Genomic DNA, 17,847 nt, shown 5'->3' with positions numbered 1-17,847 from the left:
TAACTTGATTTCACTCACTAACATGGTATAAACATTTACATAATCATCATATTCTCCCTGTTTTGGATGATAATTGCAATACTAATACAAAATGGCCCTCATTATTTGTATTAAATCTAAAATAAATCATTCTAATGCACCTTGCTGAAATATGTCTGAACACAAGCATTTTAACAAACCATACACCATCAATATGTTTTCTGTTTTAAAGTAAAGAGATGTTCTTATTAATAATTAAAATCAAAACATAAATCAAATTGACTATATTGGAAGGAAACAGCTTACCAAAGTGGATCAGCAATAGTAGCCTCATCAAACAAGAAAATGTACAAGCCAATAACCCCAACCACCAAAGAATGACACGTAGACACTACCCTGAAATGAGATGAAACAGACACAAAGATTTTAGAATCTGTGCAATAAATTTTAACTAATTCTGGCAAGACATTTAACACTCTGAAGAAGTTAAATCTGGAAGCATTTAAATATAGGATTGGAGTACATCTGAGAATATAATACAAAATTGCCATTTAGAAATCCAAGGGTCACAACTTTACTTTGGAATCAATAACAAGAAAGATGCCCAGGTCTACAATTTCCTGCTAGACAACTGATGAATCACTTACTGATTAAAGGGTCTAAAGCAGAAGCATACCTGATGAACCAGTTGACAAGAGTTTTGTGCAAACAGGTGGCATTTGGTAAGCACACTACCCGGCACCCTGCTCCACCCCCAGCAGCATCACTGCAGGATTAGCTCCTGCTCCAATGAGTTAGGAATGACTTCCAAATCTACTAGCCTTCACCAACTCCATATCCATGGATCAGAATTGGAATGGATCATGAAATGAAAATGTATTCCCTTGGAAATTTCAGTTTTAATACACACATTATTGTACTTGATTCTTGTAACAAGTCTGTGAGAAAGCTAAGGTGGCTATTATTAGTGTCTCATCATTATTATGAAATCACTGCTAAATAGAAAAATAGAAAAATGGAGGACCAGGAATTTATTCAGAAAAAATCTGTTTTTAAAAGAAATGCCCAAGTGAAAACAAAATGTTCACATGATCCACGTGGCATTTTCTTTATAGAAGGAATAACTTTTAGTTGAAAAACATCAGTTTCTATGAACATATCTTGCTAAAAATTTAATGACTTAAGCAATATGCAAGTTCTACGATATCCTACTTAAAGAACTGTATAGGGCTTCCCTGGTGGCACAGTGGTTGAGAGTCCGCCTGCTGATGCAGGGGACGTGGGTTCGTGCCCCGGTCCGGGAGGATCCCACGTGCCGCAGAGCGGCTGGGCCCGTGAGCCGTGGCCGCTGAGCCTGCGCGTCCGGAGCCTCCTCAACGGGAGAGGCCACAGCAGTGAGAGGCCCGCATACAAAAGAAAGAACTGTATACAGGATACTATATGCTTACTCACAAAATGAAAAAGTTTATGAATAATGAAGTTTCTCTTCATTAGAATAAAGGATGAGAGGAATAGCAAAGTTTTCTCTTTAGAAATTAATTGGTATGCAATGAATCTCTCTACAATATGACCCAAATCTTTAAAAGTAAGTGAAATATATCAACCAATACAAAGTTTGATATTAAAAAATCTCATTATAACTTGAAAAATCAATATACTTGATCTAATATATGATGTGGTCCTAAGTAAACATATCAAATTAAATCAAATCATATTTTAAATGCTCAAAGAGTCTCACTAATTTAAAGGCACTGAGTCCTCTGTAATACCAAGATACATTTTGAAGTGTGATAATTAACCCAATTAACCTGGTTTACAAGTCTGGAATTTTCACGCCAAGCACACCTGTGTTCCATTTGAACATAGCAAGATAAAAATGTAAGTTCCTTGATCTCAAATAAAACATGCTACCTAAATAATCAGACAACCAGCTTTCTGTTGCCATTCAAAAATTCTATTAAAGGAAAAAGCATAACGTTTTACTAACCTGTTGGCTTACTAACTTTCTATCAAAAGGTTTCCTTTTGGAAAAAAATCTGAATTTTTGTTCCTGATACTCAGGCCTCAAATTCCCTACTCTGTTGAGATGTTATATGGTAAAAGGGAAGAATTACAAGCTCTCAGCTGATGGAAATGGCATATAATTCACGAGAGAAAAGTTACATGTTACTTGGATCAAATAGCTCCCACTATAATGAACAGGAGAAACAAACACCCTGTGTTTACATGCTATTCTGTATTAAAAGTCTATACGTTCAGAAACGTCTGTTAGTAAAAATTTCATATTTCATTCTTTAAAATCAGATTCCTGGCAAAGCAAAATGTAGATTCCTCAGGGTCTTAAAAAAAACACCAAGATAAAACATTTCAATTTTGTTTAAAGAAGGTTAAAAAGGAATGTTTGTGGGTTTCTTTTTTTAAGGAAGTAATGACAATTTTAGAATAGCACTTTAAAATTACTGATGTAATCACTCGCAAGTAGTATGAGTATTACCAACAGAAATTACATAGCTCAATCAGACAAGAGTTATATTTTGAAGGAGCAGATTTAAAAATTAGGAATATTTCAGCACAATAGGACTTTCCATGCCATAGGAAAGCAAGTGGAAATAATAAATTTATTTAATTATGTAATATTAATAACATCTATAAGTATGTATGTTTGCAGAAAAAGTAACAATTAAGTATAAGATTTTCTCACTTATAATTAATTCAACTGTTACTCTCAGGTGGGAATTTTCTGGAGAGCTTTTCTGCCTTCTGTCCTTTTACTACTAGATGATTTGGGCCACTCATCATTCAGAGACTCTTTCCTGATTACTAGAGAGAATTATGTAGGTTGCGTTGATCTGTCTGTTTTAAGACTGGAATCTGGATTTCAAGACATATATGTGTAGTCAAAAAGCAGCCAACTGTTTTTTCCTTCTTTGCACTCTCCACCTCACAGTTTAAGTCCCATGTAAACCAAGCTGGAGTGGGAAACAGGAGTAAATTTGAGAGAGAATAGCATAGCATAATAGTATTTGAATAGCGTAATGAATCATATAATCCCAGACTCCTTTTTCAAATGGGAACTCAGTTTCCCAAATGGTGATTCCATGTCTCATAGAATGGTAGTGATAATAAGACTGAATAATGCAAAGTATTTCTCAATTGCATCATTTCATTTTTACCTTTGCTTCAGTCTATCTGTACCCTCCCTGTTTCTTTGGTTTGCAGCTCGCCAAGATTCAAATGCCTTTACCTACCTTAACCGTGTTGAAATGGAAATGAAAATAGTTTAAAATTTAGTCGCAGAAAATGTATGTCCCCCTCCATATCCCTTTCCTTCTCTTTCCCAACTATTCTATCTTCATGTTAGAAATGGTTTTACAAAATAATGGTTAGTATCTTTTGTATCCCACATTCGAGCAATACTTTTGTGCTATTATTTAGACAAAAGAATCATACCTCTTATTTTTCAAAAATATGTGGAGAAATAACTCTCACTTTTGGGGAGAAGAGCTATAACATGTATGAACCAGACAAATCAGTGTAAGGTGCAGAAGAAAACAACTAGTCTTCTTCACAGTCTGAGTTATAAAAGTGAATGCCTGTAAAACAATTTGGCTCAAACAGATAGGGCATTTCAGGTCACATATGACCATTCTCAAATAAATAGACTTTGGCAGAAGTTTTTAAGTCTAAAAGGAAATTTCAATGAAAAAATAATTATAGCAATTTTGGAGATCTGCTGAGTTCATTTTATAGTTAGCATTAACTTCAACAATAAACAGTATCCCATAGCTGCTCTAATTCACTGAGGTTTGCAAATGCACAGAGGAGTTTGGGCATCTGAAATGCTCTAAAGCAAGTGAAGCAGTCATCAGAGTCTGTGTTTGAAACCTTGTGAGAGATTAATGAGTTGCACATACACAAAAAATTCTCAAACCAACTCATTAAAACTGGCAGGTTTCTATATCCTTACATGTCTTATTCGTTTTCCATTTACTTTTTTGTTTAAAAGATCTAAAAAGCAATTTTTAGTTTAGAATTACATAACAAAAGAACAGATTTTGGAGGGCTATGAATTAAAATGAAAAGTTCATTAAAAGAGAGACAGATGTGCTAACTATGCACCAGGTTCTTTGGTGTGTATTGTTTAACTGTCCTAGGTTGGGCTAAGCCAGCCCGATACTATATATAGGCTACTCACAGCCCCAACTAACGTTACTTCTGTTACCATTTCCAAAGAACATGTGTTTGTTATCATAAATATTTCAGAGGAGAATGCAAAACAGTGTCTTCCACCACAATCTGCCAGAGTCCACCTTAACACTTTCCTAGACAGTTAAATAAATTTTTCCTAACATCTTTCAGAATAGAATTGAAAATTTTTTCTTGTATGAGATCTATCTACTTGTCTTTCCTTTTATTCCTAATGTCAAATAAAAAAATTTGACCTAAGAGTTTGTTAGATCCTAAATGAAAAAGACTTTGGGGAAATATTTTAAATGCGTAATTTTATTTCATAAGACTAGGTTTTTTAAAATCAGTCATTTACATTTTCGTATGCTTTACCTTGAGTTCCATTCAATCTTCTTTTCGAAGTTGAGATTATTAAAACCTGGAGAAACTTTTGCTGAAAACCAATAACTTACAAAGTGGAAAAGAAGCTGAAAGGTGAAAAAGCTGGTAAAACCAGCGCTGATGACCAATATGGTGTTGGTATCCATATTTCTTCAACCTGTTAAGAGAAATGTTGGCTATAAAATCCTTTAAATTGCTCATAATACACCTAAATTAATTTTTAATTTTAAAAGAGTATGTGGTTGTATTTTTAGTGATTTATTTTAATTTAGCACAAATGTAAGAATACAAGGAAACTATATGAATTTTACACCTTTACCTTTGTCATGTATCTCATATTTGTACTTAAAAAAAGAGGGGAAGATCTTAAAGATTTCAATATTATAAATGTCAGGAGACAAATTTAACATCATGATACTCAAAATTACCTATGTCTAGAGTTTACCATTAAGAGGGAATTTCAAGTACTATAACTGAAGGTATTCTTTTAGTAATATTTTTAATTATACTAAGGACAAATCACCTGGTTTCTCTATGCCTCAATTTTCTCATCTATAAAATAAGAAAGTTGGTTAGATAATTTCTAAGAAACAATTAAGCCAATAAGAATAGAATTAACATTATCTGCTATAGCAAAACAAAAACCAATTATATAAGAAAAAATAATTGTACAGTGTGACAAACATTTAAAGTTTAAGAAGAATAATACCATCTTGGAAAATAATCATACCACCGTTACTGCTTAAATTACTATTTAACTTTAAAAAAAAAAATTTGCAATCACACATATCCTCGAACCAAAAATCCTCCATGGCTTTTTATCTCTAAAAGAAAACATTTTTATAAAACAGCTCCAAGTTTTAAGGATAGAGTTAGCGCAAAGAATGGTAATATGCATATATACACATTCAAAGTATGTTTTCTGTCTCATTGAGCTAAACTTTATATCTGGCTCCTAAAAATCTTAGGAACATTCAGACTTAAAAAAAAAAAAAAAAGACACTAAAGCATTTGCTCATATCCAGCAAATACAGCATTTCTACGGCTCCATCTTTGATAGAGCTGACCCTCAAATGAAAAGGAAATGAATCAATACATATTTCCAGCTGCCTAATGTGAAGAAATAAAGTCACCTACTGAAGCCAATTCACTAGAGAAAAACCACATCACTGACTGCACTAGCAATAACCCCACTTCATTCCCTTCCAACCAGGATATCATAATAAGAATCAGTCTCCCACAGGGCCTCTTCTGACAGAATTCATGTGTCTGTAATGAATTCTTTCCTCATTCTTTTTTTCTGGTGTGTGTACACAGTAAAAATATTGATATCACAATTCTTCTCTGTGAGATTCCATTAACTTTACTGCTCATTTAATTGTTTTTAATTCAACATGTGTTTATTGGGCATTACAAAATTTAATTTTAACCTATCTTGGTCTTTTAAGCTAGGTTTAATATTAACAAAATAATACATAAAAGTAAGTTTTATACATAAATTAAACATCATTGTAATTTGCTAAGTGAGATGTAAAAAGGAAAATGTTTTTCTAAGATTAAGCAAATAAGGATCTGCATGCCAGGTGGGCAGATAAACAAAGACAATGAAACCAGTAACCAGTAGTAAGTGGAGAATCTAATCTTAAATGTGAGGATGATTTGTCCTGAAGGTTTCTGTGTGTTCCCTGGAGGTTATGTAGGGTGGCTAGGCAAGAGCTGCTTATTTACCTCAGTTAAAATTCAATGTATACAATGAGTATTTATTTCATGAATGTTTGCTAAAAGTTATGTTATAAAACATAGTAGGTATCATGCAACATTATCCATTTTATGAATTGTTCATTTAAGCAATACATTAAAAAAATCAAACAATTCACTATTAAATTCCTCATTCCTAAAAAAATTTAGTTTTTATGAAGTCTTTGTTATTCTGGGTATCTTATATTTTCAACGGACTTTCAGTGATCTAGAGTTTGGGGGGTACATGTTGAGAATCTCCCTTTGCAAAAATGTTCCATTTAAAACTAAAAAGCTCCACATAGTCAAGTTATGCCTTTCATTAAAGGTTCAACAGACAGAAGCTAATTAAATTGTTCTACTCCCAGCTTTGCTTCTTATTAAACAGCTGCTTGCTTCATCAGTCATGCCAAGTCAGGGACTAATCTAAGGAATTAAAAAAAAAATTCCCAGAAAACCAAAGCTTCTGGTAGGAAGCAACTGCCCCCGTTCATTCACTGCATCAGGCAAGGAAATGGTAAAATGGATAAAACCAAATAATGCTCATTACTGACACAGATTAAGGGCCTTTGAGAGTTTAGTGATCATTAAGTAGAGGAATACACAGTAAAAGTAGAAAAGCATTCGATTTGGTTCATACACCTCTACATATGGCTAGTAGCTGGCAGAAGGTCTGGATACTATCCTAGAACACAGCAGCCAGAACAGAAGTGGGAAATATTTCTGTGCCAATTTACAAGGGGAGTATCTAGACATGAAATTTAATTAGCCCATCCTGATTCACAGGAATTATGGACACCAAAGAAACTCTTCCAGAGTCTTCCTGAATACAAAGGATGTTTGTACTTTTCCCCACAAGATGGTCTCCATAAACTTTAATTCAAGTTGGTTTCTTGGTAGAGAAGACCATGAAAAGGTTTGAAGGATGCCTCTCAACCACCAGCTTGTGAGGGCCCTTCTCCAGGAGGACTCCCAGAAGCAGGACCACTGGAAACAGCCCAGCCAGGCTGATTCAGTCTTTACTTCAGCCAACAGTTCACCCAATACCTGTCATGAGTCTGCCACATACCAGGCACTGGGCTGGGACTCAGAATACAAAATGGGAGACATGCTCATGGGCCAGTAGGGAAGCAAGAAACTGATCACCCCCACATAAAGTGGTAAATTCATGGTGCTAAGGGGGGCACTCCCTGCTTTCCTGGGAATAAATACCCAGCAGAGAAGACATATAAACAGTGAGGAGATATCTGAAGGTACTCAAGCTAAACCAAGAGAACATCTTCTCATCTAATAAAAATCCCAACAAGATGCTTTAAGGCTGACACCCCTAAAGATTCGGTTCCACCAGGTGACCCTCGAACTACCGACCCGGGAATACAACCTTTACTCTCATTTCCCCATGATCATTATCTCCTTGTAGCACAAGGGATTCCTTAGGGAGTGTGTTGGAATCACCAATGGCACCTCCAATCATCGATACACATACACAACCTTCACGTTCTGATACAACTTCCAGGGAAGAAGCACTGCTGTACCGATTAGCAGTAAAAATCTTTAAACACAGGGGGAAAAGGTCTTATGTGGTTGTCTTTAAGGGCAGCAAGGAAGGGGGAGCTAGGAAGAATGCCCTACACATGCTTAGCAGTCCTTTCCCCATCCCTTTCCTTTTTCCCACATTGACTCCAAATATTCATTGCTCTCAAATCTCCAGTTCTCCCTGTCTCACAATAGATGAGGTTTCGTCCCATTTCACCAAAAAATGGAAGCCATCAAGCATAAACTGCTGATGATGGCAATATTTACTACCTCCCCTCGCCCTAATCCAGAATTTTTCTCTGCACATTATAGGCTCTGCTGGGGTATATGCCCCACACATTCAACATGGTTTACATTGTGTGCAACCAAACCCCATCATCTCCCAATGTACCAGTCCTGGATGGTCAGCTACCCTCTGGATGGCTCCATAAGGGCATCCTGGAGGCCCACACGCTCTACATGACCCAAGCTGAACTTAACTCCAAACCAGTCCTCCCCACAGGGTTCCATATCTCAGAGGATGACACTATCACCCGCAAACACCTCCTCACCTTTAAATCTAGAACAGCTCAGTCATCCTGGTCTCCTTCGTATTTCCTACTCACATAATTAACTGAGTGCCAAATCCTTGTAGATTGAAGAATACCAAATGAAGAACAACTTGATTCCAGGAAAGTTCTGAAAGTTTTTCATGAGATCCTTATTAGTAACACAAAGAAATGTGGCTGGATAACAAAATTAGGTAAATCTAGAGTTAGATGAAAAACTAGAACCAGCATTTAGATCAATGATCTGAAAGAGACTTGAGAAATATCTCCTGCGATATCCCATAAGGTTCTCTCTTTTTGGTCTCTTTCAGTAATATTTTTACAAATATTTATATGTTTACTCAATCTGCATATAACACAGAGCTGGGAAAGATAGCTAATATAACCAGTTAACAGAATCAGGTTTCAAATGATCTTCAGAAGATGAAATAATGAATCCCAATCAGAAAGATAAAAACCCGAATACATTTTTAAAAGGCAATACCCAAGTATAGGACTTAGCATAATAGCTATATCACACACACACACACACACACACACACGCAATATTAGCATTTTAATTTACACAAACCAACAAGAAATAATAATGTAATGAAGATACTAATAACAAAAAACAAACCTCAGAACCACTTACAATCAGAGAGTATAGATCAAGACATGTATCAGTCCCATTTTACTCTGAATTAATCAAAGTACCTTTAGAGCAGTGTAACTAAGATGGTGATTTTCAGAAACCATATCATATGAAGAGTTGAAGGGCTGAGTAATGTCAGCTTGGGAACAAGATTACTTAGAGAGGACTGAAGGGCATTCTTTGGACATCTGAAGAACTGTCATGTGGAAAAGTGAAAGAGGGAACTTACTCTGCACCACTCTAAATGGCCCAAATGGGCAAATATTACAGAAAGGGAAGAGCTCAGCTTAATTTAAGGAAGACCCTTCTAACAATTTAGAAGTGCCCAAGCATTTGTCATGGAAGTGGTAAAATGACCACAAGGAGGGTTGGTCTGCAAAGGGGTTGGGCGCTAGGCTAACCTTTAGAGCACTTGCAAAGTAAGATTCTGGGATTCTAGGACTGAATTTAATTGTGGCATCTAAAAAGGTAATTTTGTATTAAATACTACATTAGCTTTTCAACAGTCTATCACTTATGTTTTACGAAATCAAAGTTACGCGTGTAAGAAAATAGTCAGTACATATGACATGTTGGGAAGTACACAGGCTGTGTTACAGTCTTGAGTTTGAACCTCAGTTCCACCACTTGTTCACTGTGTGACCTGGGGCAAGTAACTTGCCTTGCCTTACCTGCACCTTGGTTTCTTCATCTGGAAAATGGAGATAACGACAGTACTAATCTGACATGAGGAATAAACCACAGAACGCTGGGCGCTTAGAACAGTACTTGGCGTGTGGTGCATACTCGGGAGTACTGTTTCTGCTTCCACCATCGACCACCTCCAGCAGCATGCAAGACATGCAATTTCTGGGCCTGTCATCACTCCAGCCCAGGGAAACAAGACCATTCTCTGGCCACTAGGCCTTATGCCTCTAACTCATTCCCTTTACATTAGTCAATGCTCAAAATGTAGGCTGCCCCACTGCAGAGATCTAGCCTCCATCATTGGACTATACCTGTCATGCGCCAACATTCCTTCCCAGCCCATCACCCCCTCTACCTCCCAAATGCTTCCACTGATTCCCTGGGACTGGGCTCCACACCCAGAAAACAGTGCTCTATGCTTGGCCTCTCCTCGGCCTGCTCTGAAGACACCCCTCTTCTTCTGCAACCTCTCAGCTAGTGGCTGCCCAGGCCCTCATCCTTCAGTGTCAGGAGTGTCCCTATAGCCTCTATGCGCCTCATGGCTCCCTTCAGGGCTTACTCCTCCCTTCCCTCACCTCCTATAAACACTCAGGGTGTTCTGGTCCTGCTATTCAGTTATACCACCTTCTCCCTCTTCTCACTGATATCATATTCCAACCTCCTGAACATTTCCTCCCATTCAAAGACGAGGTCCTGGTTCACTTATGGTCCTCAAGCCCTGCCATTATCCTGGATGACTTCCTATATATGTAGAAGGCCCAGGTTTCCTTAACAACTCAGTCCCTTAACCTTCATCTGGAATGGTACCCCTTCCATGCCACCTCAACCATTCATGGACCTTTACTGTCCCTTACCCATCATTTTTCTGCCTCCAAAATATCATTTCTAGAATTCTCCTTGTTGACCTTTCCTTCAAGTGTGCTCAGTATTACAACATTCTCAAGTTACATTGGCCTCTCAGCTTTTCCTCAATTCAGTAGCCCTTTTCTCATTTTACTTCCCTCTGTAATCAGCTTAGAACCTAGAGCACATCATTTCAATAACAGTCTTTCTAACACCCCACATCCCCTTTCCACTGCCAAGAGCTGGTGAAACTCCAACCGAGGATATGCCCAACAATTACTCAGTGACAAGGCAAGCACAGTCGGAGCACTGGTGGAAAAAGTCATACACCAAAGTTTATACCAGTCATATACTGGTGAGTGTGAAATTACAGAGGGATCAAACAGCTCTCAACTTTGCCCTGCACTCCTAACACATTGCCCTCGCCGACCAATCCTTTCATGCTCCACAATTAAATTTCCAAGTTGCCCCTACTCTTTTCAAACCTCCAACCATCCACCCCCACTCTCAATAGATAACCCCCATCCTACTTCACAAAAAATAGAAGCCAACATATGAAAAGACTCAATATCATACTATCAACCACTCAAACTACCCACCTGTCCTCCCATCTCAAGACAACCTAACCTGTGCACTTTGGAGCCATCCTCTCTGGCCCTCTTGGGAAATTTTTCTTCCCCATTATCCTTTATTCTCTCCTCAACTAGACCTTTCTATTGGCTTTCAAACAGGCTCAAGTTCCCAGTAAAAACAAGAATCAACAGACCCATCACCTCTTCTTCAATTTTATATCTCTTTTCCAGTATAGCCTCTTGCCCTCTCTCCCTCCCCCCACCTTTAAGGACAAAGTTCTAGAATGGTTTTTCCATATTGTCATCATTTCTCAGGTCTCTCACTCTTCAGCCCACTCCATTCCTGTCTCCATCCTCGTCGCTCCCCTGAAATAGCTATCGCTAAGGTCAGCAATGACTTCCATGTGTGGCCTTCATGTCACCTGACATCTCAGCAACATTAGACACCACTGACCACTTTCTCCTTGAAACATTTTCTTCCCTGTGTTTCCATGACACCACACTTCTTCTTCTGCCCAGACACTGAGTAACAGAATTCCCTAAGCCTCAGTCCCAGACGCTCTTCTACTTGTTTCCTGTATGATTTCACCTATACCTGTGGCTTCAATTACCACTTATATGCAGAAAAATCTCAAGTTTTAATCTCCATCCCAGGTCTCCTCTCTGAGCTCCTGACATGTATGGCCAACTGCCTAGCTGTCAGCACCACACAGCATTTCAAACACATTTCAAACCAAGCTCATGGCCTAATCTCTAAACTTGGTCCTTTTGTAGGTTCTTCATTTCTGTGAATGGTACCACTGTACATCCCCCATCGGACAGCCAGAAACCTAGGAGCCATCCCTGATAACTTGCTTTCTGCACCCTCCTACTAAGCCACCATATCCTTCCCCTTCTTAAATAGCTTTCAAAAACATCCATTTTTCTCAAGCTGCTACCACTTTTCTGAGTTGTCTCCAAACTGGTCTCTTTAGTGTGGAGAACAGACTGGAGGACTCCAAGGGAATCGGCTCTAAAAGCTGTCTCTGGTCATGTCACCTCCTCACCTACCCCCAACTTGAAACTTCACTGGTTGCCCAGTCCTCTGATGAGGGCCCTGCTCTCCCTAGCCTCAAGTGGCACTTGCCCTCGCTTGCTGCACCCCAGCTAATGTGGCCTTCTTTCTGATGCTTAAAGATGCCACGTTCCCTCCCTCTACAAGGCCTCTGCATAAGCTATCCCCCGACTCCCACCCTGCCCCTCCATCCCCCACTGTAACGCTCACGCCCCCTCAGCTCTCAGGTCAATCATCACTTCCTCAGGGAAGCCTTCTGGGAGCAATCCCCCCCTGGTCTGCTCACATGGCATCATGTCCCTCTCCTTCACAGCTGCAATTTAAATGAAAATCTCCTTCCCCCAGTGGAATGTGAGCCCCATGAGGGTGGGAAACACAAACATTTCCCCCCCACCATGGTGTCCCCATACCTAACACAGTGCCTGCCACACAGCATGTGCTCAATAAATGTCTATGAAATATAATAATGATAACAACAGACATTCGTATTCTTACATGTGCTTTCCATTCTGCTAGTACCTGATCAGTCACGGGTCCCTCATTTTACCAGTATAATCAGAACACTAGAAAGAAAAGTTTTCTAAATTGACAACCCTAGTAGTATAGTATGAACACATATTCACTGCAAAAGGATTCTCACCTCCAAATATCCAAAAGCTAAGAGTACCAATGTTATAAATGAAATAATATTGAGTGTGTGCCTTAGTCCATTTGTGCTGCTGTAACACAATACCACAGACTGAGTGGCTTATAAACATCATAAATTTATTGCCCACCATTCTGGAGGCTGGAAGTTCGAGATCAGGGTACCAGCATGGTTGGATGAGGGCCCTCTTCCAGGTCCCAGACTTCACATGGCCGAAAGGGCAAGGAAGCTCTGTGGCATCTCTTTTACAAGAGCACTAATCCCATTCATGGGGACTCCACCCTCATGATCTAATCACCCACAAAGGCCCCACCTACCAGTAACACCATTTCGAGGGTTAGGATTTCAACACATGAATTTTGGTGGGGGGGTCCACAAACATTCAGACCACAGCAGTATGATATTTGGTTTGTCTATGCCAAACTCCTTACAACGTGTGATATATGTTCAAAGGCTTCATGGGTATATTTAACTGTAATTTGCACTGTATTTTCATACTCTTATCAATTATAGAAGTACTTATTTATTGAACTTATCTACCATGTCAGTAGCCCTAACACGTAAAAGTTTTTAAAAAGTCTCTATTAGCAAACTGTAAATCATTTGTAAATGAACACATGACTACAGAAAATGAGATATTTACCAGAACAAAAAAACAAAAACCCTACCAGGAAAATACCTGCTCCCCACCCATTCTGGTTTTATTTGCATTTTCATACGGGTGGTACATTGCAATCATCTTTCTCAATGCTCACGAAATGTCAATAATTAACCAGAGACATTAAAACCCCTAGGTAAAGAATAACTCATCATACTACCCACTTTTGACTTTTCATTCATGTAAAAATTTAAGCATCTAATCAAATGTGTACAAAGTTTTCAGCTAACTGCAGTCACCGTTTTTATTTTTCATTTTTGTTGTTAATTCTGCCTTGAGAGCTATATGAAAAAAAGCTAGGAGAATTCCACCTCTTTTTCTTTTCTGAGCATCAAATTCAAATTCAAGAACCATTAGCATTAGAGTGGAAGTCTAAAGGAAGCCAGCCGTATAAATGTCAACCTAACTTCTATAAATCCTCCAATATTCATGGTGCTGCTTTTTAAACTGAAGCAAATGGAAAGAAATGAAGTCTAAACCAGGAAAGGCTAAGGAACCCTACATTAATATGATTAAGTTACACTCTCTCTCTCTCGGTGATATGATGTTACTTAAGATTCAACAAGGAATTGCTCATTACTAATAGAAAAGATTTCTCCATGGTTCTTCCCTGTCAGTTAAGATCCTAAACTCTGAATAAGGGTGTCCTTTATATTTTTCCCATACTTTCAACCCTTTCTCTTCCAAGAGCATATAACAGAATTCAACTTAAACGGTTTGATTCTGCCTGTTACAGACCTTAGCGATGGATACTCCCCTGAAACAATTTTTTTGGATTATCGATTGTTTGATGAAAACAAAGAATGAAACACTTAAGGTTAAATAGTCATTTCTAACTGGCCTTTATTTTCCCCACAATTCTACATAGTAATTACAATCACAGTGTGTTAGGACAGGAAGGAGTGAACTCTGTTCCGCAAACGGGCTGTAAGAGTCATCCACCCCCAGCAAGAAACACCCTCACTCAGGGGCTCTGGGGTGGCTCCATCTTGTACCACAACTCAGAGAACTGTTTTGACAGTTCATATTGCTACCTATCTCTTTATACAAGATTTCCCTTTTGTCTCTCATAACCCTGTCCCTTTACATCCTATGCTAAATGCCTTCTAGGAATCTCTGATCTCTCTAATTCAGTGGTCTTAAAATGTTCACATCCCAAAGCTTCCCCCAACCCCTCCTGCATCACACAATATTTTCTCAGTATATGTTCTGCTTATTCCTACCAGTCGAGAAGATTCTGTAGTCTCCTTTCTATAGTTTGTTTTCTGGGCAGGGGTGGGGTGATAAGGTTTCTTTCTTTTTTTTTTTTAACATCTTTATTGGAGTATAATTGCTTTACAATGGTGTGTTACTTTCTGCTTTACAACAAAGTGAATCAGCTATACATATACATATGTTCCCATATCCTCTCCCTCTTGCGTCTCTCTCCCTCCCACCCTCCCTATCCCACCCCTCTAGGTGGTCACAAACCACTGAGCTGATCTCCCTATGCCATGCGGCTACTTCCCACTAGCTATCCAATCCACCCTTCATTTGGTAGTGTACATATGTCCAAGCCACTCTCTCACTTCGTCACAGCTTACCCTTCCCCCTCTCCATATCCTCAAGTCCATGCTCTAGTAGGTCTGTGTTTTATTCCCGTCCTACCCCTAGTCTCTTCTGGACTTTTTTTTTTTCTTAGATTCCATATATATATGTTAGCATATGGTATTTGTTTTTCTCCTTCTGAATTACTTCACTCTGTATGACAGACTCCAGGTCTATCCACCTCATTACAAATAACTCAGTTTTGTTTCTTTTTATGGCTGAGTAATATTCCACTGTATATATGTGCCACATCTTCTAAGGTTTCTTGACATATATTTTTCACATAGCCCAGAGTCCCCACCAAGAGGTTCTGACAAAACAAGGGTGAGGGGTTATCCCACCTCCTTAAACCCTCCCTGAGAATTCCTGCTCTTTCAAGAAATAATGTTTTGCCTTAATTGCCTACCACACTTGATCAATTCTCCCTCCAATTATAGGTATTTTTAATTAGAATCTTAACAAAACTTTTATTCTTATTCTCCTAGCTTACATTTACTGATACTTTTTACATGTTCTAGCTATTAACTTAAAAATAAATCAAATGAAATCTAATATAGTTAATCTGTCACAGCAACTTTTTTGTTGTTCTTATTTAAAATTTTTTATTTCATTTTACACTGACTGCTGGCTTGAAATTTGTTTTTATAATGCCTAACAAGAAGTGTGGCTGTAATGAAAAAAGCCCTTCTTTCCCAGCTCCCAACCCGCTGAAGAATTCTCCCCTTAGGAAATTCAAGAGTTCATTTTCGGACTTCGCTGGTGGAGCAGTGGTTAAGAATCTGCCTGCCAATGCAGGGGACACGGGTTCAATCCCTGGTCCAGAAAGGTCCCACATGCCACAGAGCAACTAAGCCCGTGCACCACAACTACTGAGCCCTGGAGCCCGTGCTCCACAACAAGAGAAGCCACCGCAATGAGAAGCCCGCGCACCGCAACGAAGAGTAGCCCCCGCTCGCCGCAACTAGAGAAAGCCTGCACACAGCAACAAAGAACCAAGGAAAGCAAAAAAAAGGGGGTGGGGAGTTCATTTTCTAGGGTCTTAAGGCTCAAAGCACAGACGGCACATTTTATTTACTTGGTAAAGTTGCTTCCTAGCATCTTACTCCACTCAAAACTTTCATAAAGAAGTCTTTGTTTTTTAAACCTATGAGCTCCAACCACAGCCACTGGATTTGGGATAAACCAGAATGCCTTAAGCCAGAAGACAATGTCAATTAGAAGGTCACACTAATACAGTATCTGACACAAATAGAAAGTAAGGTGCTGGAAGTTTATATAATTTGAGAGCCCATCTTTAAGGAACTCAACATTTCAAATACAACACACTCTCTGAGCCTTAGACGGGGTCCGTGTGAGTGAGGGGCTCTGAAGCTGAAGTAGGGACCAGGAGACACCACATCACCTGGGGGACTCCGGAAGAGGCAAAAAATTCTGCATTCAACCTCTACCAGCTTCTGATGTACTTATTTCCATATTTCTGTTCTTGCTTTCCTGGAGGGATCACAGAAGGAGCCTCTCGGCTGGGGACATCTCTTGCCTTTCTGCCAACACTACGAAATCAAGGAAAAGCTGGACAGAGCAAGATTTTTGCAACTATGTTTTTTTTTAATTATAAACTTAAAATAACACAATTTATAATAGTGCAACTATTTTTTTTTTTTTTTAAGGAATCACTGGGACACCTGCCAAGCAACCTAGGAAGTCAGAACCTAAGGAGACAGGGAGGTCTTCTCACCTCCAAATTGTCGATCTGATTACCCCTGAGAAAGTCCTCAGGGTGCAAGGAAGTGACTGCAGGGCTCTGCCTGCCTGCCCCCTATTTGTCTCTTTTGCTTGCTCCCCACAGGAAACAGGAGACTGTATTAAATGGGTTAGAGGGGCTGAAGAACAATTGAGCAAATTTCTCCCACCTGCTGAGTTCTTAAGCCAAATTCCATTTGGCTAGAGAGAGCAAGCTAGAATCCAGTCCTAGTCCCAGTATTCATCAAGTGGTCTTGGGCAAGTATATGACCTCTTTGACCTGCAAGTTCTACAAAATGGAGATAAGAACGCCAGTGGTGCAAGACCGTTACGTGGCTTAAATGAGACAAGTTAAATACACCTAGCACAGTGCCTGGCACATCCAGCCACTTGTGGTAGATCATTTAATGACCATACTTTCCTTTGCAATGTGACACTGCCATCCTACCATCCATAGCAAAAGACCTTGCAGCATCTGCCTTTTTCACCCTCTTAGAGCATTGCCCTGAAACTGCCATGTAAAGAAGCCTGTCTAGCCTACTACCGTAGGATGAGAGGCCACATGGAGAAGTGAGGCTGCCCAGCTGACAGGCAACACTCAATACCAACTGCCAGACATGGTGGCAAGCCATCCTGGACCTTCCAGCCCCGCTGACACCCCAGCTGGATGCAGACACATCAGCGAGTGAGCCTATCACCAGCAGGGTAACTGCCCAGCCACCCACAGAATCATGAGAAATTGTCTTAAGCCACTAGGCGCTGAGGTGGTTTGTCGTTCAGCAATAGATCCAAACACCACTCCATAAAGGATATCATTTATTATTACCACCCTTTCCTAACACACTTCCTAACGGGGAAATGTTACACCTATCTCTCCGATGGCACCAAGTCACACAGGGATAGGGTATTCTGTATCTTAAGCAATATGATCATTTCCGCCTCCTTTTAACCTTTGGCCTAGGGGCCCTGAAGCTTGTCTACACCTATGATCCAAATAGGAAATCTGGCGGCTTAAATGAGAAGACAGCCAAGGAGTTACTAAATTCTCTAAGTGGAC

General features: G+C 39.3%; 1 protein-coding gene across 5 annotated transcripts in view; it reads right to left on the bottom strand.

The window, feature by feature from the left end:
- The window catches only part of TLCD4 (TLC domain containing 4), a 105,645-nt gene that overhangs the window by 38,886 nt on the left and 48,912 nt on the right, over window positions 1-17,847 (bottom strand). For 3 of the 5 annotated variants that reach the window (XM_059056907.2, XM_059056913.2, XM_067040192.1), the window contains exons 2-4: window positions 8,373-8,499; window positions 4,540-4,705; window positions 286-375 (exon numbers count right to left, since the gene is read on the bottom strand). In XM_059056907.2, coding sequence (XP_058912890.1) covers window positions 286-375; window positions 4,540-4,694 — 245 coding nt within the window. In that variant the 5' untranslated portion in view covers window positions 4,695-4,705; window positions 8,373-8,499. The remainder of the gene's footprint in view (window positions 1-285; window positions 376-4,539; window positions 4,706-8,372; window positions 8,500-17,847) is intronic. The other 2 variants (XM_067040206.1, XM_067040198.1) reach the window with 1 other exon arrangement.

The sequence above is a fragment of the Kogia breviceps genome, chromosome 1, assembly GCF_026419965.1.
Source record: "Kogia breviceps isolate mKogBre1 chromosome 1, mKogBre1 haplotype 1, whole genome shotgun sequence".
NCBI classification, from domain to species: domain Eukaryota; kingdom Metazoa; phylum Chordata; class Mammalia; order Artiodactyla; family Physeteridae; genus Kogia; species Kogia breviceps.
Note: the sequence above shows the minus strand (reverse complement) of the source record. Positions and strands in the feature narration are given on the sequence as shown.